Here is a 27,548-nt window from a genome sequence, read left to right as displayed (position 1 = left end):
AGGAGTTTTTATTAATTAATTAATTTATTTTTGCTGTGTTGCATCTTCGTTTCTGTGCGAGGACTTCCTCTAGTTGTGGCAAGCGGGGGCCACTCTTCATCACGGTGCGCGGGCCTCTCACTATCGCGGCCTCTCTCGTTGCGGAGCGCAGGCTCAGTAGTCGTGGCTCACAGGCCCAGTAGCTCCGTGGCATGTGGGATCCTCCCAGACCAGGGCTCGAACCCGTGTCCCCTGCATTAGCAGGCAGATTCCCAACCACTGCACCACCAGGGAAGCCCCAACATAAATTTTTGATTGAAAGAAATGTCCTTTATTCAGTAAATATTTGTTTATATATTACGTATTTATTTACTTTTGGCAGTAACCTGTGGCTGAGAAGGGAATTAAGCAGGGCTTTTAGCAGGAGACTTTTCTATTTTGTTGAAATATGAGTTAGGACTATGTTTTCCAAAGTGTAGAATGTGTACCACAGTATTACAGTTCTAATAAGATTATCAAGTATTGAAAGATGATAACATCTACTGAGGCCAAATGTGGAGAAAAAAGGTGCTCTCATACTGCATTTGTGGAAACAAAGACTCTTTGCAAAGCAGTTGGCAATGGTTTAAAATAAAAAGATACCACTTAAACAAGCAGTCCTACTTTTGGGATATTTATCCCAGAGAAATAAAAATACTCATAAAAACATATATGTACAAGGTTGTTAGTGGCAGCGCTCAATTGTCCCTCAAAAAATAGAAAAAAAAGGGGGGGGGGACAAGTGCTATCAAAGGGAAGTGGTAGAAAAATTATGAAATAACCGTAACATGGAAAATTATGCAGATACGAGAAAGAATGAGTTAGACTTATTCCAGCTGATTTAGAGGGTTTTCCAATGTACTATAAATGAGGAAAGAAAGATGTAAAAAAGCTTATGTAGAATGATTCTACTTTTCTAAACATTACTTCATATATGTTGTATGTATATTTAAACATATATATGTTTGATATAATTTAATGGGCATTAAGAAAGGTATGGAAGGATAGATAATGTTAACTTGGTTGGGGAAAGAATTCGGGCAAAATAAAAACAAAATTTCAATGTATATGTATTAAATTTTGAGCAAGTGAATAATTTAAAAAGTAAGAACTTAGTAATTCAGAACCTGAAGTTAAAAAAGGACTTCGCAGTGTAAATTGGGTTGTAGAACCCAGTAAGAGACACACAGAAGGAGATCTATAGTTTTCTTAGCCACACCGATTAACAGGTTTTCACCAGTTTTTCAGACTATAGGAATTGAAGATGATAACCTTTATCTTTAGTTTATAAAGTATTTGCCGTAAACTATGTAGAGTTCTCATTAATAAAAAAGTGTTAGGCATTAAGGGCATACTAGCAACATAGTGAAGACTTTATCCTTGAATCAACTAGACAGATTAAAAAATAATTGAAAAGATGAAAAAATGTGTTATGAAATGCCATCTATGTTCTACTACCAATCAATACATTTTTAATTGTCTTCTATGTGATAGGCCAGCCATATGTGTGGTTCTACCTTTGTAGATAAGATAGAGGAGTTTAGTGAAGGTAGGACCTCACATTCTAGGTAGGGGTGAGACAGACAATAACAAAGCCCACACACTGAGAAACAAATAAACAAACTAAAACCAACTACAGATTGTGACAAGCCCAATAAATGGAATGATGGAAAAGGTGATTGTTTTTCAAGATGGTGGCTAGTGAAGGCCCCTGAGGAAGTGATATTAGGGCTGAGAACTGAAAGGTAGGTATAGAGAGTTCCGCAAGTGCAAGGGCCTAGATGTTGATAGGGTTTGGTATGTTCAACAAACAAAAATGAGGCCAATGTGCCTGAAGCATCAGTGAGTGAGGGGGTGCATGGCCAGTAAGAGATGAGGCTGAAGGAGCCACGCCAAGCAGGGCCTTGTTTGTAGGCCATGAAGAAGAGTTTGGATTCTTCTTATAAAGAGTGTCGTGGAAACCGCTAAAGGTCCTTCACCTTGGAAGTGGAATGATTCAATTTATATTTTAAATACATTGTATTTAGATAGATCATATTGAAATGTAAGCTTTCTCATACATTTCTGTACTTTCTCGTGGATGACTGCCTTGAGTAGACTGTGATTCTTTCAGTTCAATTTCCTCCTGTCCACAGCATTCTTAGAATATCTTGAGCTGGGCCTTGGTTGACTCCTTTTCATCCAGGAGGCAACAGAGTGTAGCTGGAACCTACATGGGCTTTGTAATCTAACCAGAACTTGAATCCTTATTTGATCCCTTTTTGCTATATGACCTTAGGTGTTTACATTACTTTTGGAGTCTGTTTCCTCATCTGTCTAGAAAGAGTAACCATATCTAGCATGTAGGGGTGTTATAAAGATAAATAAGGTAATGTGTAAATAGTGCCTGACACATGGAGAATCTAGTAAAGCTTAGTTCTCTGTCCCCTTCCTTTTCTTCTGAGGTGAGGACTTTTCTTTCCTGAAAAGGATCTCAGTCCCTTGTGTTCCCCAGATAACTGTGCTGGACCTATAAAGTGACTAAGATGCTAGTAAGTGTTTATGATTATGTACATTTAATCAGTTAATTACTCACATTCTTCTTTTTTTTTTTTGGATGTGTTGGGTCTTTGTTGCTGTGTGTGGGCTTTTCTCTAGTTGCGGTGAGCGGGGACTACTTTTCGTTGTGGTGCGCAGGCTTTTCATTGCGGTGGCTTCTTTTTGTTGCGGAGCACGTGCTCTAGGTGCGCCGGCTTCAGTAGTTGTAGCGCACAGGCTTAGTTGCTCCACGGCCTGTGGGATTGAACCCATGTCCCCTGCATTGGCAGGCGGATTCTTAACCACTGCACCGCCAGGGAAGTCCTACTCACATCCTTGAGATATACATCTGAAGATCTTCACAAATCCTCACATTCAGAAATACCACCGTAAGAGGTAATTTCTCACAAGTCTGTAGGTTCTGAGAAGGGGTGCAGCCATGGTCTTAAGACTGGGAGACTATGGAAGATACATGCAGAGTTTTCTTTTGACCCTTCAGTTGCTCTTTCTGAATCAGAGAAGGAAAAATAGTCCAGCCAAGAAATACCAAGACACAGATGTGAAAGAGAGACTTGTAATTCATTCTTTATGTGTGTAATTTAAAAAACATCATCATCTCCCTGTTCTGTCCAGCTCTCTTTTACTTAGAGCTGCTGAAATTTCTGAAACATCGTTCACTGAAACCAGTGCCATGGCCAGTATTGGGCTTCTAGAACTGTGCTATTGTTTGCTTACTATTATGTCTTAGGCACTGTTTTAAGTGTTTTATACAAATCATATGCAATCCTCAGAACAACTCTATAAGGTAGGTGCCATTAATATTCCCATTTTATAGATGAGAAAACTGAGCCCCAGAACAGTTAAGCAACCTCCTCAAGGTTGTATGGTAAATGGAAGAGACTTACTTTATGTATGTTAATACAACATGCCTTTTTTACTTAATATTGTATGGCAATACAGGTATGGTAGTAAGTGTAGAATCAGCTCATTGTTTTTTTGTAACCTTTTAAAAAGTCTTTTTTATTATGGAAAATTTCAAACATATGAATTTAAAGAAGGTAGCATAATGAATTGCTATGTACCCATCACTGATCTTCACCAACTATCATAGCTAATTTTGCTTCATCTATATTGCAGCTGCACTGGATTATTCTGAAGCAATTCCCAGACTTCCTGTCACTGCATGCATAAATACTTTAGTGTCTGTCTCTAAAAGATGATGACTCTGAAAAACCAACCAAACCACAATACGTTGTCACACCTAAAATTTTTCCTTAACCACATGGATTTCCATTCACTGTTGAAATTTCCATGCTTCTTTCATTTTTTTTTAAGATAACTTTTTTTTTTTAATTTTTATTTTTGGCTGCATTGGGTCTTCATTGCTGCCACACGGGCTTTCTCTAGTTGTGGTGAGCAGAGACTGCTCTTCGTTGCAGTGCGTGGGCTTCTCATTGCGGTGGCTTCTCTTGTTGCAGAGCACGGGCTCTAGGTGAGCTGGCTTCAGTAGTTGTGGCACACAGGCTTCAGTAGTTGTGGCTTGCAGGCTCTAGAGCGCAAGCTCAGTAGTTGTGGCACACGGGCTTAGTTGCTCCACAGCATGTGGGATCTTCCCAGACCAGGGCTCGAACCCGTGTCCCCTGCATTGGCAGGTGGATTCTTAACCACTGCGCCACCAGGGAAGTCCCTTGTTTGATTTTTTTTAAAGTTGCTTTTTTAAAATCAGGACCCAAGCCAGGTTCCTACGTTGCATTTTGTTGATCTGTCTTTGCTCCCTACCAGGATAAAGGGCCTTCTTTCTCCATGGCAAAAATCTTACTATTTAATCAAGGCTTACCAACAGTAAAGCATTCTGTACTCCTAGGAGCTGCACCTTGATTGTCAAACGTGATTTGCCCCAGCTTATAAGTATATACGCTCCTTGTATGTTCCCATGGTTACTTAGGCCAAGAGATTGAAGTATTTATTTTAAAAACAATGCAAATTAATTATTCAACTTAATCTGCCCTGAGAAGCATTCTACTTCCAGTTATTGACTTGTCTGGGGTCATTATTTTATTTCCAAGGTTTTCGGCCATTTTTAGGGGTTGTTTTGATAGACTTAGTTTATTATGGTAGCTTTAGTTGATTTCAGTGATTAACGAGAATCTTACACCTCCTCATTCTAGAAATTGCATTGTTTAGTAGCTGACAGTAGGACTTGCTGTAATGGACAGTAAAAAATACATATATTAAAGCAAAAAGAGAATAGTATTTCATGAAGCAATCAGAGTGAGAAAGGCAGACTTCTGGAGAATTTTCTTTGCAAAATTAACTAGAAGGTTTTGTTTCCAGTATACGTGAAATATGCGACTGAAAGTGCTAATTAGATGTATAAAACTGCCTTTTCCTAATGCATTTGTAGATTTTAGTAAATATCAGAAAAATTTTGTGTCACTAATTAAAATCTCTGTTTAAAAACATTAATGTGGCTCAACAGAGTTGTTAAAATTTATGTGACCATATGTGTTAAAAATTAGTTTTTCTCATTAAAATAGTATTTATGATGGATGAATTCCACATTGTACTATTGTAACAGGGTTTGTGTTGTTGGATCTGTTGCGGTCTTTGCTTGTTGCATAGAGTGCTTGTGTAGTGAAAGGGCATGCATTCCGGACTAAATTTGGCTTCCATTAGGAGTAAGAGCAGTAATGATAGTGAAGGACAGCAAGAGGATTAGCTTCATAGGCTCAGCTCTTGCCTTGGTACCTGTCTTTCTCCTCCACTGTTCATGTAATTCGTTTTTCTATATGGGAAATGCTCTACGTGATATTTGTAGTTACTGAACTTTGTGACGTTGTCGTTTGAGAATTACTGAAATCGCAAGGATGTTAAGATCTGAAATGTCAGTGTATCTTAATTGGAGCAAAGTCTTGGAGGAACAGTGTGTTTTGACTCATATTACAGCCACATGTTGGCTGAGCAGAGATGAAGCTTCCTAGACCAGTCAGGACTGATTTTCTGGTAAACCCAAGAATAGTGGAAGTCAACCCCAAAGAAACCTTGGTTTGGATAAAGGTGAGGAGTTAGAAGAGTAACTCCTTCATGTTCGAGCAGAAGCAGAAAAATTCAATACGCAAGGAGGGAAACTGGGATCCTCTGCTTTTCTGTGTTTTCTAAGCATTTTAGAATAACTATGTCAATATGCATTAGCTTTACAATTTCCAAGTACTTTGGTGTTCAAGATCTCATTTTCTCCCTTACAAAAATACCTATCTTTCTGTAACTTCTTGTTAAAGAGACTCTGAGAAGCTATGTGTTTGCTCAAGAAATCTCTACTAGTTAACGACCCAGGCTTAGTCCCTGTTTTCTGACCTTAGTTTCAGTGTCCATCATGCCATCCTCTCTGAGCAACTTGAGGGCTGGAGCTAAGTTTTTTTGATCTCTACATCCCTAGTACCAGGCCTGATGCCCAGCACAAAGTTGGTGCTTGATAAATGTTTTAAAAGTGAAAACAAAGTAACCTGAAAGATTTGATTTAAGCAGATTTTCGGCTTAATAAGTAGTGCTTTTAGGTATATTACCTTGTTTTGGTATTACTGAAAAAAGAAAATCCTTTATCTTGACACACTGTATAATTTTTTTAAAAGTAACCAACTTTCTAGTCACAGCCTGTCAGAATTTTCCTTTATAATCTCTGGAAAATCTTTTAGAAATATCAAACATCAAATAAAGTCTGTTTTTGAACTTAAACCATTTAAACAGGTAATTTAATATCATTTAGACTATTTGGGTTTACTCATTCATGTCATTGAATTTTAAGTTAACCTTTTTTTTTTCCTTACTCAATGGAAATTTAGGGTTGTGTATAGACTACATAAAGTCTACTTTATAGTTAACCTGTGATGTAGGTTGCATACATTCTAAAGGTTACTTAAGGTTAAATTTGGTAAATTGCAAAGGAGTTACTGTTACCCACTTTACTACAGTCAAGTGAGGTCTTGATGTGTTGATCTGTAGGCTTGATAGGCAAAACATTTCTGGATAACATGATCTTATCACTTGGTGCTAGAGGTAGTTCAGTGCAAGTACAACATAAATCTGTATATGAAATCCTACTGTCTTTTATCAGCAATAATTTTGAATAAATGTATAAAGATTCTAATTTTTCATTAAGATCCATTTTCTTTCTCAAGCTTCAGAATGTCAAGGCTTTTTCAAACACATATGAACTATACTCAAAGTAAATTCAAATATTTCTGGAAATGTCAAAGCTATGTGCACTTTTACATTAAAATACTTGCGTTATGTTAGGAAAAAGTTTAATCGAGAGAATAGACTACCTATTTTTATTCAGATACTGTCAGCTACTTCTTGTCTATGTCTTTCATGTGTCCTTGACTTCTTGCCCAAGAGGGATTTATGACTGCTTAAGAAACATATTTGAAATGGCAAATGATTAATTCTAAAGTTATTTGGAGTATGGATATAATATTTGGTTAATTTCATTTAAAGTCAGTTCAGTTTTTGAAATGATAGGAACAAAATAGGAATGATATTGTGGGACTTCCCTGGTGGCACAGTGGTTAAGAATCCGCCTGCCAATGCAGGGGACATGGGTTCAACCCCTGGTCTGGGAGGATCCCACATGCCACGGAGCAACTAAGCCGGTGAGCCACAACTGCTGAGCCCACGTGCCACAACTACTGAAGCCTGTGTACCTAGAGCCCGTGCTCTGCAACAAGAGAAGCCACCTCAGTGAGAAGCCCATGCACCGCAACTAGAGAAAGCCTGCCTGCAGTAATGAAGACCCAACACAGCCAAAAATAAATAAATTAATTACTTTTTTAAAAACTTAAAAAAAAAAGAAATGATATTGTGAAACTACTAAGTTACTTTAATATATTAAAATTTTAGCAAAGTGTTAGCCTAGGAGATCCAAAACTTTTTTTTACATTGCTTTTTATCATTTTTAGTGTAAACATGCAAGTCATTTTGGTTAGCAGAAAGAGAAGGTCTCAATAAGGCCACTTAACCTTTTCCTATTTCTAGCTGTATGTGTTACTTTAGGCCATGTTTCCCCCTTTTTTTTTTTTGTCTGTTTAAACATTATTATCCAGTCAATTAAAATAAATGTTGGAAGCAATGAAGTTATTTAAAATAAACAGCTCAGTCTTCTTTTAAAAAATACTTTTTGGTTTAAACGTATCACCTGTTTTTGAGGTACCTGCTTTTCTTTGTTAACATAATACCTAAAATGTTTTAGTCTCTTGACTGACTGAGTAGATTCTAGTTTCAGTTCTAAATTCCCTCTTCTGTTTTGTCTGTTCAGGCAGCAGGCTCACTGACATTGCCAAGTAATTGTCTCTAATTTAATGAGTTAATTAGTTAACTGTCTCCTGCAGAAGTCAAGTACTGACTCCTTGTAGGTGAGAAGACTTGTGTTTTTTTCCTCTGAGCTATGCACTTTATCTTTCAGTTAAAATCAAGTTAAAATAGACTAGGAGAGTTGGGGAAAACACTAGCAAAATACCTCAGGGTAAGTGATTCTCCTGGCATCATTTATAACCTAAGATACTGGCAAAGCCTGTTCCAAGTACGTGTCAACAAAAGCATTTGTTTTCCTTGTTGGCCACTGTGTCCTTGGTGATTTGTGCTAAGGCTGCTCTATTTCCTGATAGTTTTAAAGTCAAGAATGTTGTGAAATCCTGGTGATTCAGTAAGTGCAGTATACATTCTGTGTGTGTGTGTTTGTGTTCTGTGTATATAGTGGTGATAGTCCTGGCAATCAAATTCAGGTATTAGTATTAGATATTAGACACCTCTGTGACAAAAGAAATGAACAATTAGTTGCTGTATTTTGTTAATACTAACTCTGAAGTGTTTTCATATTGTTTCTTTTAAAAATTGACATCTGCTGATTAAAGAAAGCAACACTCAAATTGTGAAGTGAGAGAACGAAGATCACCATAACTCATCTCTTGTATTTTCTTATTTTATATTTAGTTCTTAATTCTTTTAAATTTCTCATAAAAGTTGGCCCAGGATTCTTTGTCAAAGAATATGAACATTTCTATGGTTCTTTATATATGACATGTATGTATATTTGTGTGTATGTACATATATATTGCTAAATCACTTTTTAAAATTTTATTTATTTATTTATTTATGGCTGCGTTGGGTCTTCAGTGCTGCTCACAGGCTTTCTCTAGTTGCAGTGAGCGGGGGCTACTCTTTGTTGCGGTGCATGGGCTTCTCATTGTTGTGGCTTCTCTTGTTGTGGAGCACGGGCTCTAGGTGCACAGGCTTCAGTAGCTGTGGCAAGTGGGCTCAGTAGTTGTGGCTCGCAGGCTCTAGAGCGCAAGCTTAGTAGTTGTGGCACACGGGCTTAGTTGCTCCGCAGCATGTGGGATCTTCCTGGGCCTGGGCTCGAACCCGTGTCCCCTGTATTGGCAGGTGGATTCTTAACCACTGTGTGTTAGGGAAGCCCTAAATCACTTTTTAAAAGGCCTGAATTTGAAAAAGCAGGGTGTATAGAACAATGTAAACAGTATGTTATCATTTGTGTAAAAAAGAAATGGATAAGAATATTCATACATACATATTTGTATGTATATATATTGGCACATATATATATATCTTATATATAAAATTTACTTGTTTATGCACAAAACATCTCTGGAAGTATATGCAAGAAATTGATTGCCCCTGGAGTGAGGAATTGAGTGACTGGGGACAGAGGTGGGAGGAAGACTTTTCACTGTATATCCTTTTGAATTTTGAATGGTATGAACTGACAATATTAAAATCATAAATAAAACAAAAAGCCGCTAGCAGTGGGTGAAGGGTCCCCATTGTTTTTCATTTTCACTCCCGTTGCCTTGGTTCAGGCCTCAGTCTCTTTTACCTGGATCATTGCAGTAGCCACTGCTTGGTCTCCCTGCCCCCAGTCAGTTTCTCTCTTCTCTAGTCCATCTTTTACTTTGCCTCCAGAGAGAGCACAGGTCAGATCATGTCTCTCTCCTGTCGTAAAATTTTCAGTGGCTTCCCATGGCCAGGATAAAGTACAGACTATTCAGTTTAGCATTCCAAGTCTTCCACTATCTGGTCTTAAACTGCCTTTCAGCTTCACTTTCTTCTACATATCTTTGTATACCCTCTCTTTGTTACCATTTCTTTCCCCAACTAACTCCTCCTCCCCCAAAAAAGAAATAAATATATTTTTTAAATTTCTGTATTTGTTTGCTTTTTTTTTTTTTAAGCCTGAAATACCCTTTCTCTCCATTTGCAGTTGAAATTAAATTTTACTTTCAAGGCCTATTCTAAACATTATTTTCTTTTCCCTCCCACCAATCCCTTCCCACCTATCTGCAAAATGAATCATTATTTTTGGTTCCCGGTGTATGTTTCTCATACCTTTGGCACTCATTCTAGTTAGTTGTTGACTTGTCAGTCTCTTAAAATTCTATTTTTATACTTCCTTGTATTGATCCCTCTTTCCAGTTGCAGTAGTCTCCCTGACATTGTGCCTTTCCCCACTCCTGCCTGTCCTTAACTCTGGTGGTTTTCGTATCTTGGTAAACATGTCAGGGTATACATGTCAATGTATAGCATAACAATGTTATGTTATACATCGAAGAACTTCAAGGAGGAGAAGAAGCAGTTGACTAGAATTAGTAGAATCCACTCACTATCACTATCAATGCCATTCAGTTTATTTTTTCTTTATCCTGTGTTTGCATGTTTTAAAATTCAAAGATTATTTAGTTTTCATTTTACAGATGCGTGTTTTATCTAGAGGCCTGGGAGGAGAATGGCATCGTTGAAGGACTCACAGCGAGTTAGTGGTAGAGCCAGGATATAAACCCAGGACCCTTTCAGGAATGACTTTTATAGCATGTAGACAGAACATGACTTTATTTTGGGGTGATATTAGTAAGGTGCTTTTGGTAGTACCAGTTAGTAAAAATGTGTCCACCTTTGGGCTGCTTCTTGTGCAGGCTGATAGAGCATTTGTTGTGATAGCCTCTATGGTATTTTTCAGAGTACAACAAAGGAAACATTTAAAAATTTAACTCTCTCCTTATTGAAAGAGCTAGTGGCTTGGTTTAGACAGATTCACAAATGAGGACATTTGAAATGCTTAACCAAAAAGCAGACCAACTGTCCTTTGCTCTTATCCTTCTCATCTTCATCTTGTTTCCTAGAAGCAACCTCTTGTAACTTTTCTAGCTATTCATTTTGATATTTCCCTTCATATTTCTATTCTTTTTTTTTTTTTTTTTTTTTGCGGTACGAGGGCCTCTCACTGTTGTGGCCTCTCCCGTTGCGGAGCACAGGCTCTGGACACGCAGGCTCAGCGGCCATGGCTCACGGGCCCAGCCGCTCTGCGGCATGTGGGATCTTCCTGGACCGGGGCACGAACCCGTGTCCCCTGCATCAGCAGGTGGACTCTCAACCACTGCGCCACCAGGAAAGCCCCATATTTCTATACTGCTGTTTCTAGACACTACTGACTTTCTTTTATAGCAGTTGAGGACTTAGCTTCTTTATACTACTTCCTCCCCCATTCTTCTCCCTCCATTCTTATGAGCATATTTGTAATTGTTATTAAATTAATGTTTGGTATCTACATTATTATGACTAAGTTCTGTTTATTTTCAGCCAAGTCATGTATTATAATATTTTCTATTTTTATACAAAAGAAGTACTTATTTATAATTTACTATTTTTATAGAGTTAAAAATTACCTAACTTTTCATTTACTTAGTGATTTGTGTACCTAGTACTAATTCATTAACAAATGTTTACTGAGTGCCTTCCATGTGCCAGGTATTATTCTTGGTGCTTGGGGATACATCAGTGAACAAACTAGACAAAAATTCCTTCTTTTGTGTTATTTACATTCTAATTGGGAGAAACATAATAAAGAAGTAAAATATATAGTATGTTAGAAGGTGATAGGTGCCAGGGGGAAAAAAAGCAGGGCACCCTAGGGGAATTGGGAACATGATATAGGCATGGGTGGTGATGTGAAATAGGCTGATGAAGAGTAGGTCTCTCGGGCTTCCCTGGTGGCGTAGTGGTTGGGAGTCTGCCTGCCGATGCAGGGGACACGGGTTCGTGCCCCGGTCCGGGAAGATCCCACATGCCGCGGAGCGGCTGGGCCCGTGAGACATGGCCGCTGAGCCTGCGCGTCCGGAGCCTGTGCTCCACAGTGGGAGAGGCCACAGCAGTGAGAGGCCCGCGTACCGTAAAAAAAAAAAAAAAAAAAAAAGAGTAGGTCTCATCGAGAGGAGGGCATTTGCGTAAAGATTTAAGCTCCTCCCTATGTTATTTTCCACATACCAAATGCCTTGGATACCCTGACACTCCAGTTTCCCCAGTGGCTTGCCCTCTTGGAGCCCTCTGTCTGCCCCAGCCAGGAATGGCACTCCAGAGACCTGCAGCACAAATGTTGTACTGGGATTTCCCTTGGCCACTTTACGGGGTTTGATTATCTGTTTCCTGGATCCCCTGTCTTTCTCTTACTTGGTCCATGCTCTCTTTTTGATGGAGCGAATTATCTTGTAGCTTCCTGAGAAAGGGTACATAAAGGGAGAAAAAAAATCTTGAGAACCTGGCTATCTCAAAGTACTTTTAACCTACTCTTACAATTGGTTGAAAGTTTGACTCAGTTTAGAATTCTAGGTGAGAAATCATTTCTCTTAGAATTTTCAGTGCCTTACTGCAATGTCTTCAAGCTTCTACTGTTTCTGTTGGGAAACATTGAGGCCCATGATTCATAATTCTTTATATATGACCTGTTTTTTCTCTCTGAAAACTTTTAAGATTTTCTCTTTATCCTGATGTTCTGCAATTTTATGATGATGGGCCAGGCTCTGGTGTGGGTTTTTGTTTTGTTTGTTTGAATTTGTTGTGCTTGGCACTAGTGGGCCCTCGTATTCCTCAATTCTGACAAATTTTCTGATGTTACTACTTTGATAGTTGACTGAAGTAGCTAAATTGATCAACTACAACCCAAAGGTGAAGGCTTTGGTTGTTCATGTTTGGTCACACCATAGTACATAAAACCCTGAATGTATAAAGAGGCATTTATATGATAGGCAGGTATTATTATTATTTTATTCACTAAAATTATTGACGTAAAAGGCAGAATGTTTTTGTTTTTTCCTCGCTCCTGGAACTTAGAATGAGTACCTATGATGGCAGGTCTTGTTTGCTATGCTGTTGTCATGCAAGGTTTGGCAGGTTGTGTCCCCATCCCCACCCCCACACCCCCGACTCTTGCAGGCAGGAAGTCTCCAGATGTTATCTTCTCACTTTCCATCTTGCTCACTTGGCTGCCGTTTCAGCTTTCTTCGTCTTTCTCATATTTTTTCATATATATCTATACATACATTTGATTGACATCAAAGTCATTACATAAAATTTACCATTTGAAAGTATGCAAGTCAGTGTTTTTTAGTGTATTTACAATGTTGTATGACTATCACCACTATCTTATTCCAGACCATTTTTATCAACCCCAAAGAAAAACCCCCTACGTAAAGTGGTTACTCTCCATTCACCCCTCCTCCTAGTTCCTGGCAACTACTCTTTTCTCTGAAGCTCTGAATTTGCCTGTTGTGGACATTTCATATAAATGGGATCATGTGGTATGTGGCCTTTTGTGTGGTTTCTTTACCTTACAATGTTTTCAAGGTTCATCCATATTATAGCATGTATCAGTACCTTACTGACGTTCTTAACTCAGGCTCTGGGTGTTTGTTTTTTGACCATCCAGAGAAAAATCTGCATTTGTTATTCTTATTTTGATTATGATACTGGCCTTTAATTTACCTTTTCAGAAAACATTTCTTGGCTCCGAAATGATATTGAATACTTTTAAGTATACATTATTTATTTATTTTTTAGTATGCCAGTACTGAGGTCAATGGAGAACATTACATGACTCCGGAAGACTTTGTCCAGCGCTACCTTGGACTGTATAATGATCCAAATAGCAATCCGAAGATTGTGCAGCTCTTGGCAGGAGTAGCTGATCAAACCAAGGATGGGTAAGAACCTTTATGCACTTTTTAAAAAAACTAATGTTCTTCCATATTATATTAAAAAATAGGAAAACCATGAATTTACCCATGACCATCTGGAATTTTAATATTAATAAAATGTATCTTTTCTTAGAAGTTTATAAAAACTTATTGGCACTTATTTAGTGCCATTATCAAATATACTAGCATTTCTTTCTTTTTTTTCTTTTTTTGAAAACAAATTATGTGCAAAAGCCGTATTTTATATTGAATAATCTGAGCAGAGTGGTTTTCAGGTAACTGTCTTTCATTCATTCATTCATTCATTCATTCGGTAAATATTGAGTACCTACTATATTTTAGGCAGTGTTCTAAATACTAGAATTCCATCAGTGAATAAATCACAGAAAACCAATAAACAAAATTTAAAAGTAAATTATGGGGCTTCCCTGGTGGCGCAGTGGTTGAGAATCTGCCTGCTAATGCAGGGGACATGGGTTCGAGCCCTGGTCTGGGAGGATCCCACATGCCGCGGAGCGACTAGGCTCGTGAGCCACAACTACTGAGCCTGCGTGTCTGGAGCCTGTGCTCCGCAACAAGAGAGGCCACGATAGTGAGAGGCCCGTGCACCGCAATGAAGAGTGGCCCCCGCTTGCCACAACTAGAGAAAGCCCTCACACAGAAACGAAGACCCAACACAGCAAAAGTAAATAAATAAATTAATAAACTCCTACCCCCAACATCTTCAAAATAATAATAATAAAAAAGAACTGGTAGTTGAAAATTGGTTAAGTTAAGGAATCACAAGAAAAGTATATATGCCTTAAAAAACGATTAAAAAAAAGTAAATTATAACATTAGGTGGTTATAACTGCTATGAAGAAAAATAAATCAGGGAAGAATTTAGAGAGTGGTATTTATTCATTTATCTGTGTACTCATTTATCTGACAAATATTTATTGAACAACCACCATTTGCCAGGCACTGTTGGACATTAGAAATACAAACAAATTAAATGAGGTTCCTGACCATAAGAAGAAGCTCATGGCTTAGTGAGAAAGAGGATCAGTAAACAAAGAAAAAAAAGTAATACTTTGGGAATAAGGTGTTATAGTAGAACCATATGAAACATACAAAGGACACCCAAGAAAGCATGGTTAACTATGTTTTCTGTGGTCAGGAGAGTATCTTAGAAGAAGTGATGCTTGAGTGAAATCTGGCAAGACAAAAAGGAGCTTGCTGCTGGTTGGACAAATAGGGAGGAGAATTCCAGGAAAGGGAACAACAGTGGCATGAAACATCAAGGGCCACTTGCATGTCTCTGCTACGTACACATTGAGGAGGTTGTGTTATAAGTACTTCGGTGCGGCTGTGGCATTACTTTGTTGTTGTCAGAGTAGCGGTTGGAGTGCAGCTGGGGACCTCATGTGCTAAGCTTTGTATCCTGTAGGCTTGTGACTCTCAGACTTGGAGGTATTTTTAGCCTGGCAGTGTATACATGTGTGCAGTCACAGAAGTTACAAGGTGCATCTTACTAGAGTGTCAGTTTACTCAAATCAAGGGGAAACAGCATTTTTATATTAAAACCAAGTATGACTGTATTATGGAGGGAATGGAATATTTTTATGCCTTGCTTTGTGAACTCTAAGCTACAGCCCCAGGCCTCCAAGGGCCCAGTTTCTTTTTCCTACCTGTAGAGGTGCTTGTGTGAAAAACTTTGAAAAACTAGGCAAAACTAGTTTTAAGTCTTTAAACCTTATTTCTGTTATTACAAATACGATCAGATTTTAGAAAAATGGAAGGTTAGAGTAGGACAAGACTTGTGTGCAGTGAAATTCGTTTAGAAGGCTGTTGTAATAGTTAAAGTAGAAGTGTTGGTTTCTAAGTTCTTTGAATCCTGGATTATTGTATTCATTTGTATTTTCTCACAGAATCTAGCACAGTGCATGAAATTTACTATGAGTACTTTATATCTTGGAAAGATTTTGTCTAATTTATCAATGGCAGATATCGGGGAACTTGTATACATTTTGTGCCCTGTCTCTTAAAAAAAGGTCAAATGAACTGCTGAGTTACTGTGGACCGTTCAGTCATTGGGTCTCTCAATAGTGATTAGACAGTAAGGCATATAATAATTAATCATATTTAATCAGAATTCCTTCTTCAAATTTATTAAAGCTCTTTTAGAAACTTTCATTAGAGTATTTATTGTCATTAATTTGGCCTGAGACTTGCTTTCAGATATCCATATCTTTTCAGATGCTTCCTTTTGTGACCGTCTGCTCTGATCCATCCTACTTGTCTATCTTATTTGAAGCTTCATGTGGTTCTGCCAGAATCAGTTGTGTTGTTAAAATGTGGTCAAGTGGAATCAAGTGTTTAAGTTGCCAGAGTAGGATAAATCAAAAATGGGTTTGGCTAGTGAAGAATCTAATACTGTTGAATAGTGTTTACTTAAAAAAAAAAACCAAAAACTGTTTCTCTTTTGAAAAGGTAAATCTGTTCTATTTCAAATTTTAAAAACATCTTAAACTTCCTTTTTCCCCTCTCTCCTTGGAATAAATCAGATTGAGATTGGGTAGGAAATCTGATTCATAGAGTTAGGTCATAAAAAATATAAATATATGTTTATGAAACATATAGATTATTTCTAAAAGCAGAGAAAGGTGGGATTTTCTAGAAACAGTGATTCTTTGTTCTTTTTAAAATTAATTAATTAATTAATTTTTTGGCTGCGTTGGGTCTTCGTTGCTGCGCATGGGCTTTTTCTAGTTGCAGCGAGCGAGGGCTACTCTTTGTTGCAGTGTGCCGGCTTCTCATTGTGGTGGCTTCTTTTGTTGCGGAGCACGGGCTCTAGGTGCGCGGGCTTCAGTTGTTGCAGCACACAGGCTCAGTAGTTGTGGCTTGTGGGCTCTAGAGCGCAGGCTCAGTAGTTGTGGCACACGGGCTTAGTTGCTCTGCAGCATGTGGGATCTTCCCAGGCCAGGGCTCGAACCCGTGTCCCCTGCATCGGCAGGCGGATTCTTATCCACTGCGGCACCAGGGAAGCCCTAGAAACACAGTGATTCTTAACCTCCCATTCTTGGATAGTCTTCAGAGTTTCCTGAACTTGCTGAAATATAATGCAAAATGAGTGAATTTGTATCTGCATTTTTCTGGGGAGAAATCACAGGTTTTTCCAAAGGGTCTATGACTTCAAAAGTTATGAAGAACCTAGGGGCAAGATGGAAATAAAGACACAGACCTACTAGAGAATGAACTTGAGGATACGGGGAGGGGAAAGGGTAAGCTGGGACAAAGTGAGAGAGTGGCATGGACATATATACACTACCAAACATAAAATAGCTAGCTAGTGGCAAGCAGCCGCATAGCACAGGGAGATCAGCTTGGTGCTTTGTGACCACCTAGAGGGGTGGGATAGGGAGGGTGGGAGGGAGGGAGACACAAGAGGGAAGAGATATGGGAACATATGTATATGTATAACTGATTCACTTTGTTAAAAAGCAGAAACTAACATACCATTGTAAAGCAATTATACTCCAATAAAGATGTTAAAAAAAAGTTAAATATCATTGTTAAAGTTTCTTTAATACATTTAAGAAAATCAGAGGCTTTGATAATGTTTAACTTATTCCAAGTAGCCAACCCTTCCTCATTTAACGTTTAAAGAAAATGAGCTCCAGAGAGGTTGATTGACTTCCCCGATAACACAAGATTAAGGTCTCTTAATTTAAAAAAACTATCTTTTCCCCATTGTTCTGTTTCCCACCCCTTTACCCAGGGCAATGATGAAAAGTTAGAATAGTTCAGTTGGTCCGTCTTTCTTCCAGCTCCAAGAGGTATTCCTTGATTCTATTATACTTTTTTTGATGATGAGTCCTATAGATATATAACTTGAAACAGAATCACATAATATTGTTTATAATTACCCCAGACCAAATCTCAGTTAATAGAACTAGCATAAACAAGTTTGAGTGACTTAGTTAAGTGCATCGGAAAAGGCGGTTTGGGAGTGGTCCAATGTGGCCCCATGCTCTGCCCTTACCCTCCATGTTTTCTTAGCACGTAAACTGCCCCCTTTCTCTTCTTCCCCGCTCCCTTTCCTCCAACAGATAGTAAAATAAGCAGGAGTGTTTTGATACAGGTGCTTGCTATGGAGAGCCATGTAGAAACAGCATTGTATAGTATAAATTGCATGATGGGCTGTCTAAAAGTAAAAGCCATTAGCCAAGCATTATTTGTGAGATTGTGGCTTAAACTTTGAAGTTCTGGCTGTATAATGAAAAGCAAAATGATTTTGTGCATTAATTGCAGATCTCAGGGACCATTATTGTGTGATTTACTCTGAAATATTTAGACAGTTTCTTGTTTGAAACTGTAACTTCTAGAACCATAGTTTCTGTATTTAGCTCTAGTCAGAATTTCATCAGGAGGCCCTATTCTCCTATAATGGGGAAAACTCTAGTTTTCCTTCCTTTCTTTTTCACAAGTGTTTTCCTTTAATATTCTACATGCATATAGAAAAACGTTTAATGAAGAAATCTTGGTTGTTTTAAAAATTACAAAATTATCCTATTAATATTTTGAAATTTTATTAGTTTCCATTCAGTAAATTAAAAAGGAACTCTAGGAAAATTTTAAAACACATCAAATTAATTAAATATATTATTTCAAAGTTATAAAATTAATACATGTTCTTTGAAAAAAGTCAAACAGCAGGTAGGGTAAAAAGTGAAGGTGCCCCCTCATCCTCGTTAAAAGAAAACAAACTATGGGCTCCCCTGGTGGCGCAGTGGTTAAGAATCCGCCTGCCAATGCTGGGGACATGGGTTCGAGCCGTGGTCCGGGAAGATCCCACATGCTGTGGAGCAACTAAGCCCGTGCGCCACAACTACCGAACCTGCGCTCTAGAGCCCGAGAGCCACAACTACTGAAGCCCACGTGCCTAGAGCCCGTGCTCCACTACAAGAGAAGCCTCCGCAACGAGAAGCCCGTGTGCCACAACGAAGACAACAGCAACTAGAGAAAAGTCCACGCGCAGCAAAGAAGACCCAACGCAGCCAAAAATAAATTAAAAGGAAAGAAAACAAAACGAACTATTTATCAAAGTGTGGAGTAAGCAACGGTTTCTTCACTCCACAGTTAGTGGCTTGTGGTTTGCCTTTGTTCTGCTGAAGTCTTGATCAGGTTCTTTTATAGATAGGAGAATCCATGGCAGAATAAAGGAAAAAGAGCTTTAAAAATTATTCTGGAACATGTTTGCTTTATCTTGCCAAATAAGCAGACTGTTTCTTGCTTTCTGAAAAGTATTGTTACATTACAATGTGGTATAAAATGCCTGTGGGCTAAAAATAGATAAGGAGCATATCAGAGAGAATAAGTGGCCTATCCCCACTCCCCATTTCCTCCCAATATTTTATTATGAAAAATTTCAAACATTCAGGAAAGTTGAAAGAATTTTACAGTGAACACCCCATATACCCACCACATGTATTCTACCATTAATATCTTTCTCTACTTCTTTTCATGCGTCTGTCCATCTATCTTTACATCAGTCCGTCTTATTTTTTTTACACATTTCAAGTAAATTGCGGACATTGATAGACTTCTTAAATATTTCAGCATGCATATTATTAACTAGATTTTAGTATTTGTTTTGAGGTTTTTTTCTTTAGATGTAACATTTACACACAGTGAAAAATATAAATATTAAAGGTACATTTCCTGAGTTTTGACAAACGTGCACACCTGGGAAACCCCATGTGACTTATTATTTTTTATTGTATTAAAATATATATAACAAAATTTACCATTTTAGCCATTTTTAAGTGTACAGTGCAGTGGCATTAAGTACATTCACATTGTTGTGCTATTGTCACCACTCTTCATCTCCAGAACTTTTTCATCATCCGTACTGAAACTCCATACCCATTAAACAAGTCCCCATTCTCCCCCAACACCCAGTTCCTGGTAACCACTATTCTACTTTCTGTCTCTATGAATTTGTTCTAGGTACTTCATATCAGTGGGACAATACAATATTTGCTCTTTTGCATCTGGCTTATTTCACTTAGCATAATGTTTTAAAGATTCATTCACGTTGCAGGATGTATCAGAATTTCATTCCTTTTTAAGGCTGAATAATATAAAATGACTTATTTTTAAGTTGCTTTTGTGTTTCTAAATTGACTTTTCTTTCTTTAAGTACATCTCTGTATAACAAAGGTAACTCTGAGTGTTGAGGGTTGGCTGAGTATTATAATAATGTTCTACTTGCTATAGATACCAGATACCCTTTCTATTTTTCAACTATAACTTTAAATTTGGGGTTGGGGGGCAGGATGGTGAACACTGGATTGAAGGCAGGAGTTGAGTCTTTGACGCAGCCCACTGGGTTGCTGAATGTCTTTGAACAGATCACTTCTTCAGATTTTCTAAGGGTCCTTCTGACTCTAAATTTCATGAATATATGATTTGCCTTTTTGAATATACTGGTAGATAAAAATGTAGATATTTAATAAAGTCCATAGAATTTATATTTTAAACAAAGTGGCACTTAGTTGGAAATCTACGCTGCAAGAGTCTCATATCTGCAGGGGCAGGTGTAGATAACTGGCAGGCCCTGGTCTCTCTGAAGAAGGCAGCTTCTGCTAGGCTCCAGGAAGCTGGTGCTACTTGGAACCAGAAACCTGTTGCCCAAGTTCATAGTTTATCAAGAGAAACCAGAAAACTGGATATTTATGTGAAATCTTAGGATTTCCTAATGTTGGCAACAAACCTAGCTAAAAAAATAATGCTTTACATGCTAAAGAAAACATATGGGTGGGCCAAATTCAGTCTGCCAGCCAACTGTTTATGACCTTTGTTAGTTAAGGAAAAGGTCTTTGAAGTCTTCTCATAAATACAGAAAGTTTTACTACTGAGCATGAAATATGCTTTAAAGCTACATATTCTGTATTTCAGGGTAATTGTATTTTTGATGTCTAATTCCTGAGACTTGTTTTGGAAAAACCAAGATGCTGGGCATTGTTCTTCCCTCCTATAATCAGCCTAGCTACTTTTAATTTTTATTTTTAAAATTAATGTTATGAGAAGAAGAAATAATGCTAATTCTTTATTATAAATATAAAAATTTCAAATGTGTCTGAATTACATAACGTAGAAAGTGAAAGTCTACTCTAACTCATTTCCTAGATCACTATTGTATTTGTGTTATACATTCTCATTGATCTTTAGTTTTGTTCAGAGCTTAAAACCACATATTGTTCATTGCTTTTTAGGAGTGTGTGCATAGTCATGATGATACCTGATATATTGTTACTTCTTTGTTTTTTTACTACCCTAAAATTTGTGTACTGATAATCATACTTTTGAGTTTTACTATATTTTTTAGTAATGCATAAGGTGTGTTATAACATGTGGCCTGATAAACAGTTTCGATTGTTCCTCCCAGGATTCATTAGGCACTCAAGCTCCTAATTTCACCAAGGATTCTTCAGCGTGGGCACAGTGAGGGCATAGTCTTCAGTGCCCTGAATACTACCACCACAAAGCCTTTCTTTCCCTCAAAAAAGGGCGAAGGCATAGTGTACATCGTTGCTTTGGATATAACGTAATCTGTGTAATTTGAACATACTTAAAAGTGTTTTAAGTAATAGAAGATGTAACTTTGAATGTAAAATATGTCTTAGATGAATGAGGGCATAAAATGAAAAGTAAAATGTAGTCACTTTCTTAATACCATGTTGGAAAACAGGTATCGCTAAGAAGTCATGTATTCTAAATTGGGTTTATTCAAGAAGATTTATGAGTTCCTACCCTGAATCAAGCCTGTGCTCTGACAGGCCTACCTTCTAGCGGGGAATTGGACTTTAAACAATGAGTTACATAATTACTTTAACAAGAATTCTGTGAGGGGCACTAAAAAAGTACAGTACTGCTGTAAGGTGTGAAGGGGATGTGAAGTCATCTGGGGACTTTAAGATGATTCTCTTGAGGAAATGATATTTGAGATGAGCTATGTAAAGACTGGGGTTGGGGCTTCCCTGGTGGAGTAGTGGTTGAGAATCTGCCTGCCAATGCAGGGGACATGGGTTCGAGCCCTGGTCTGGGAAGATCCCACATGCTGCAGAGCAACTGGGCCCGTGAGCCACAACTACTGAGCCTGTGCGTCTGGAGCCTGTGCTTTGCAACAAGAGAGGCCGCGATAGTGAGAGGCCCACGCACCGCGATGAAGAGTGGCCCCTGCTTGCTGCAACTAGAGAAAGCCCTCACACAGAAACGAAGACCCAACACAGCCATAAATGAATGAATGAATGAATGAATAAATAAATAAATAAATAAATACAGAAAGAAAGAAAGAAAGAAGGAAAGAAAGAAAGGAAGAAAGAAAGACTGGGTGGAAATTAAATGGACAGAAGTTTGGAGATGGTGGGATCATTCCAAGGAAAATGAATTGCTGAATGATGGCCCTGAGTGGAAGGAGCATGCATTGTTTTAGGAGCTTAAAATGAATGGCCTGGAGTGCAGAGAGCAGGGAAGAGATATGGAGAAGTCAGATCCTGTGGGCCTAGAAGCTACATTAAGAATTAGGTCTGTTCCTTTGGATAGGGTGGCTGTAAATGTATTGTCCAAATCAGCCCATTTGAGATACTGTTATATGTATTTCTTGGATATATACTGTCACTTGGATACTAGTCACTATCAGTAGCAGCAACATGGTATGAAATATTTGCAGCAAGATTTGTTGTGGAAGATGACTCTAAACTAGCATATGCCTACTCCATAAGATCACTGAAGGCAATTTCAGTGTAGTTTTGGCCACTGGCTAATTTCACAACCTTGAGTAGTATGGGATGAAATAAGTTTTAGTTTTCTTCCCTTTGGTTTTGAATTTTCCTTTAAAAATTTTATTATTGACATTTCAAACATATACAAAACAAAGAGTAGTATAATAAATGCAATATACTCATCGCCCACTTTTTTTTGAGGTTAGTTTGTGCTTTTATTTGCCAGTATAATTTAACCACAGTGGCCTGCAAACTTTTTTGACCTAAAAAGTACATTTTACATCACAATCCAACAAACACACACACATATATAATATGTATACATATATAAAAGTGAAATAAAAGTTTTGCCAAAAATGTCTACCCTGAGTGTTAATTCTTTTTTAAGACCTTTTTTTTTTTAACCAAGGATGAACTTCACTGACACATCATAATCACCAAAGTCCCCAGTTCATCTTAGGGTTCACTTTAATGAAGTGAATACACCCACTTTTAATAATTATTAAGATAATTATTAAATTTGTTTCACTTATACCTCCACCCATTCCTCCATCCTCTGGAGTATTTTGAAGCAAATTCCAGGTGACATATTTCATCTGTAAATATCTCAGTGTGTATTTCTAGAAGATAAGAAAAATTACCAAAAACAAAACAAAACCTCCTCAAAAACTTTGATGTCTTAATATCATCAAGCATTTGTGTTGTAACAGTATTTCCATTTCCTGATTTTCTTATAAACTAAAAAAAAAATTTTTTTTACTTTGCTTTAATCAGAATCCAAATAAGATCTGTATCTTTGTAATTAATTGCTACATCTCTTAGGTCTTTAATGAGGTTCTCCTCCGTATCTTCTTTAAAAGTTCTTTTTTATTTTCATATACAGAATGTTCACTCTGTAGTTTCCCAGTCTGCATTTTTGCTGATTGTGTTTCTGTGGTAATGTTTAATTTGAGATGTTCCTTTGTCCTTTGTATTTTTCTGTAAATTGTTGATTACATCTAAAGCAGTGGTTCTCAGTGGGGCGGGTGCTATTGGCATCTAGTGGGCAGAGGCCAGTGATGCTGGTAATCATGATACAATGCACAGGAGGCCCCCCACAGCAAAGAGTTATCCAGCTTCAAATGGCACGATTGAGGGCCAAGCTTTAGAAACCCTGATCTAGAGACTTGATCAGATTCAGGTTCAATTATTTTCAGTCTAGTCTCTTTCTTCTTGCCATGTTAGAGGCTATTGATCATTACCCAGGTCCATTAATGAGTTAAGGGTTTACAAAACGGTAACATTCTATCATTCCTTCTTTCTTTCTTATCTGGAATACCACTATAAAGAGCCACTTCCCTTCATCAGTTATTTGGTTACCCTGAGCTACAATTCATACTGTAAAGGCAGCTTACCAGCCGATAATATTTTATATTTTATTCCAGGTTGATCTCCTATCAAGAGTTTTTGGCATTTGAATCTGTTTTATGTGCTCCAGATTCCATGTTCATGGTGGCTTTCCAATTGTTTGACAAGAGTGGAAATGGAGAGGTGACATTTGGTAAGAAAAAAAAAAGATTATATGTTTAAGTGAAGTTAGTGAGGCTGGTTCAGTTTTTAATTGCTAAATTTAGTAACTGCATATAGATTGCTGCTTATTTAAGAGCTAGTCAAAAAATGAAGTATTAATTTCCTAAAAAGATTTACATAGATAAAATTAAAATGGCTTTATTTTCTTTTAAGCATTAGACTATTGCAAAAAATTAAGGAATTTAGAAATGTTGTTGCTTCAACTCATTGACTCTCTGACACTTTCACATTCCTAAAGTAGGTGGTGTAAACTTATCTTGTTCTGGGCCAGCCTGGGCAACATTTTTTATGAAACATACTGAACAACGTGGATTAATCATCTCATACCTTCAGGAATTTGGGGGTAGAGAGTTCAGAGCTTCTCTGGAGCATCTTTGGAAAATTGCTGCTATGTCATTTTAACACCTAAGAACGGAACTGAAGGAGGGAGTTAAGGCAAGAATAGTTAGCATTCTCTGAACCCCCATTTTAGATTTTTGGTTTTAGGCAACAAGGCTAGAATATTAAAGTTGCCATTTGAATTGGATGTGAAAATCAATTTAAATCCTTTGGTAGGCACATAATCTAGCACATTGTGGATGTCTCAAAGCATACAAGCTAGGATTTCTATCTATAGCCATGTATTAGTTTTTTGAAGAGGCTTACTTGTAGAAATTAGTATGTGTTTAGTAAGAGTATCAGCTAATTTTTCCTGCAAGAGGCTTTTCAATAAAAATAATGTAGTGTTATCAAGGACCTAGAGCACTCCTCCCTTTTTTTTTTAATATTTGGATTTTTTTTATTGTGGTAAAACAACACCTAACATAAACCTGAGCATCTTAACCATTTGTAAGCATACAGTTCAATAGTGTTAAGTATATTCACATTGTAATGAAACAGATCTCCAGAACTTTTTCATCTTGTAAAACTGAACTTGAACCCCTTTAGTGGTGTGAATTGGAATCAATATGTGGTAGAGAAACTCTTGGAAATCAGGCTTCCCCTGAGCCACAATGCTACATATTTATTCACTGTAGTGTTGGTTATAAAACAAATATCCTCTCGTTAAACCCAAAGGAAGATGTATCGCTACTATGGTGAGAATGGTGAGAAAGTACAGGTATTTGAAAGGACCAGTGGTGCCTTTGCTGTCATCTTAGTGGGCACATGTTCTAGCTTGGCATTGATTGTTTCCTTCCTTCTGCCCACTGACCCAGTTGTCTTCTGTTGTCAGAAGATTTTCCCAAATAAATACCTATGCAGAGCTCTTTAGGTGTCTGTGTTTATCTTGGCATTCTCTCTGCTTTGGAGCAAGCTCTGGCCATTCTGCCTCCTAAAGAATGTTGATTTTCCTCAGAAACACCTAGATTTTATAGTTTAAAGCATAAAGCCTTTATCATCTCATCATTCAGCATTAACCCTGTACTGCTGAGAATGCTGCATTTTCTATTTTCAATAGGTATCACACATGCTCATATACCTTATTTCCAAATGTGATGCACAGATGCTTGGGAAATAACTTGATATAAATATCTGCCTTAGTGACAGTATGCCCGTGCTTCTGTTGCGTCCATTTCTTAAGAATTAGATTTCCCAAAACCAAATTCTATTTTTTTTGGTCCCCTTTACCTTGGTATCATGATTCTTTGTGTCTCCTCCATTTGATTGCTTTTTCCAATTTCTATTTTAAAAATAAGTCACTCAAGTCAGTTTATTCAACAGACTAACAATAGAGACTCATGCCATTGTTGATTAGCAGATTAAAATGTGTAGGAAGTAGCTGAGTGGTTTATACACACATTATTTCATGCAAATGAAAACTTGTAGTAATTAGACTCCAACTTTAGCATTTTATAGATCTGTTGTTTTTCCCTCAGGCTATGATTTATGAGTTAAAATTTCAAGAAAATATAATTAGGATTAAAATGAGAACAAATCCGTTTTAGTTTTTATAGCACCTGTTATGAACTGAAGAGCATATAAACCCTCCAGAATCCTTCATTCTGCTGCTCCATAATCTAGAGTTAGGAAGATTCTTACGGAATGAGATAAAATTGAGCTCCCTTTCGACATTGTTCCTGTGGTCCCTGGCCAACTGGATGGTTCTCTTGATGGTGCTCACCTATTTGCTGGGGACCTTGACCATTTCCCCTCCCTGCCCTACATCCCTAATTTTGAGGATTCATTTTTAGACAAACTTTCTTAACTAAAATGAAAAGAATCATAATGAAGGAGAGAAATTTTAATTTTATATTCTTAAGAAAAGAAGAAAAGCATTGCAACTGTTACAGACGCCATTTAACAAAATTTCTAAGGCCCACTCATTTCAGGCTGTATTCGAGACTACAGAATTTCAACATAAGGAAATAATTAACTTGGAGTTTGTTTTAATAGGATTTTGGATCTGTGATAAAGGTCAGTTTTCATGTTTGTACTCACTTAATAAAATGAATTGTGCTTTTGTATTTGTAGACGTATGTTTAGATAAAAGGAAAATTTAGATCCATTCTAACTCTAAATCCTTTTCACCAGGTGGCCTTATGTTTCCTAGTTTGGAGCTTATTTAAAGTATAGATTTTTCTTGTGCACATCAGAAGAGAAAGGTGGGAGAGAATATTGGATGCAAGGTGTAATGGAGTGGGGAAAGACTATTACGCCGTCAGTATATCTCATGGACTATGATGATGATGTTATCTGTGTACTTGTGTATATTCTTATCTATGCTTTTTTCTTAGATATGCTTTTTATACACATCAAATTGTGTACTTAAATTGTGTGTATCTTTGCAAATATTTATATATAGCAGTATTGAACAACATTTACTTGAATGCTGGACAAGTTTTTTTTTTTTTAATTAGAGATACCTCTGCTCTGGGCAAGAGGACTTACATTGAGACCTTGGTCATCCATTTTAGAATGTACAAGCTCAAGAGAGGGTTTTGGAGTTTTTAAAAGAGTGAATAAAATCATTAGTTGTTTCTTCTTTGGTGTTCTTTTAGTAAAACTTCTAATGCATGCTGTGGATGATTACTTAATGGTTTGTATATCTGTTTCTGCCTGGTGGCATGAGCCTTATAGGGGCCATTGCATGACTGGTGTGTGCTAGATATCGTGTAAACTTGCCTTGGTCTCACTGTTGTCCACTAGTGTACTGGATATTCTGCTCAATAGAATTAGATTGAGGTACCCTAGATAACCAGCTGTTCTACATTGTGTTGTCAATAGTTGCCATGCATTTGTCCCAAGTTAAAAAAAAAAAAAGCCTATTGCTTTAACAAGGATGTAATCATTCTAAAAAAAAAACCCCAACAACACTCTTACCTATTAACTAATAAATGAATATAAAACATGTTATATATTCTAAATTTTCTATTAAAAATCTCATCAACATTGTGTTCCAAAGTGTTTGCCTGGGAATGGGAACTCTCTGAAGAAAACTTTTCCAGGGGCACATCTTTACCCCAACTGTAGAACCCTCAAAAAGTAGGAATTCCTTTTGATTTTGTACTGTGTTTGACCATCATTATGTATAACAAATAAAAATGTGTTCCATTTGTGCCTCTAAAACAGACTCTTTTTCCCTAAAGGGAATAATAATCTGATTGGGCTGTTTCAGGCATGACCACTGCTATTGTTAAAAAGATTTAGGAGATGGAAGTCTAGA

The 27,548-nt window shown here is 37.4% G+C and overlaps 1 protein-coding gene across 3 annotated transcripts in view; it reads left to right on the top strand.

The window, feature by feature from the left end:
* Positions 1-27,548, top strand: part of SLC25A12 (solute carrier family 25 member 12) — a 92,969-nt gene that overhangs the window by 5,904 nt on the left and 59,517 nt on the right. For 2 of the 3 annotated variants that reach the window (XM_082631167.1, XM_082631166.1), the window contains exons 3-4: positions 13,432-13,574; positions 23,761-23,876. In XM_082631167.1, coding sequence (XP_082487293.1) covers positions 13,432-13,574; positions 23,761-23,876 — 259 coding nt within the window. Of the gene's footprint in view, positions 1-13,431; positions 13,575-23,760; positions 23,877-27,548 lie in introns of those variants that run through there. The other variant, XM_082631168.1, reaches the window with a different exon arrangement.

Source organism: Mesoplodon mirus (assembly GCF_964341445.2).
Source record: "Mesoplodon mirus genome assembly, chromosome: 8".
NCBI lineage: Eukaryota > Metazoa > Chordata > Mammalia > Artiodactyla > Ziphiidae > Mesoplodon > Mesoplodon mirus.
Note: the sequence above shows the minus strand (reverse complement) of the source record. Positions and strands in the feature narration are given on the sequence as shown.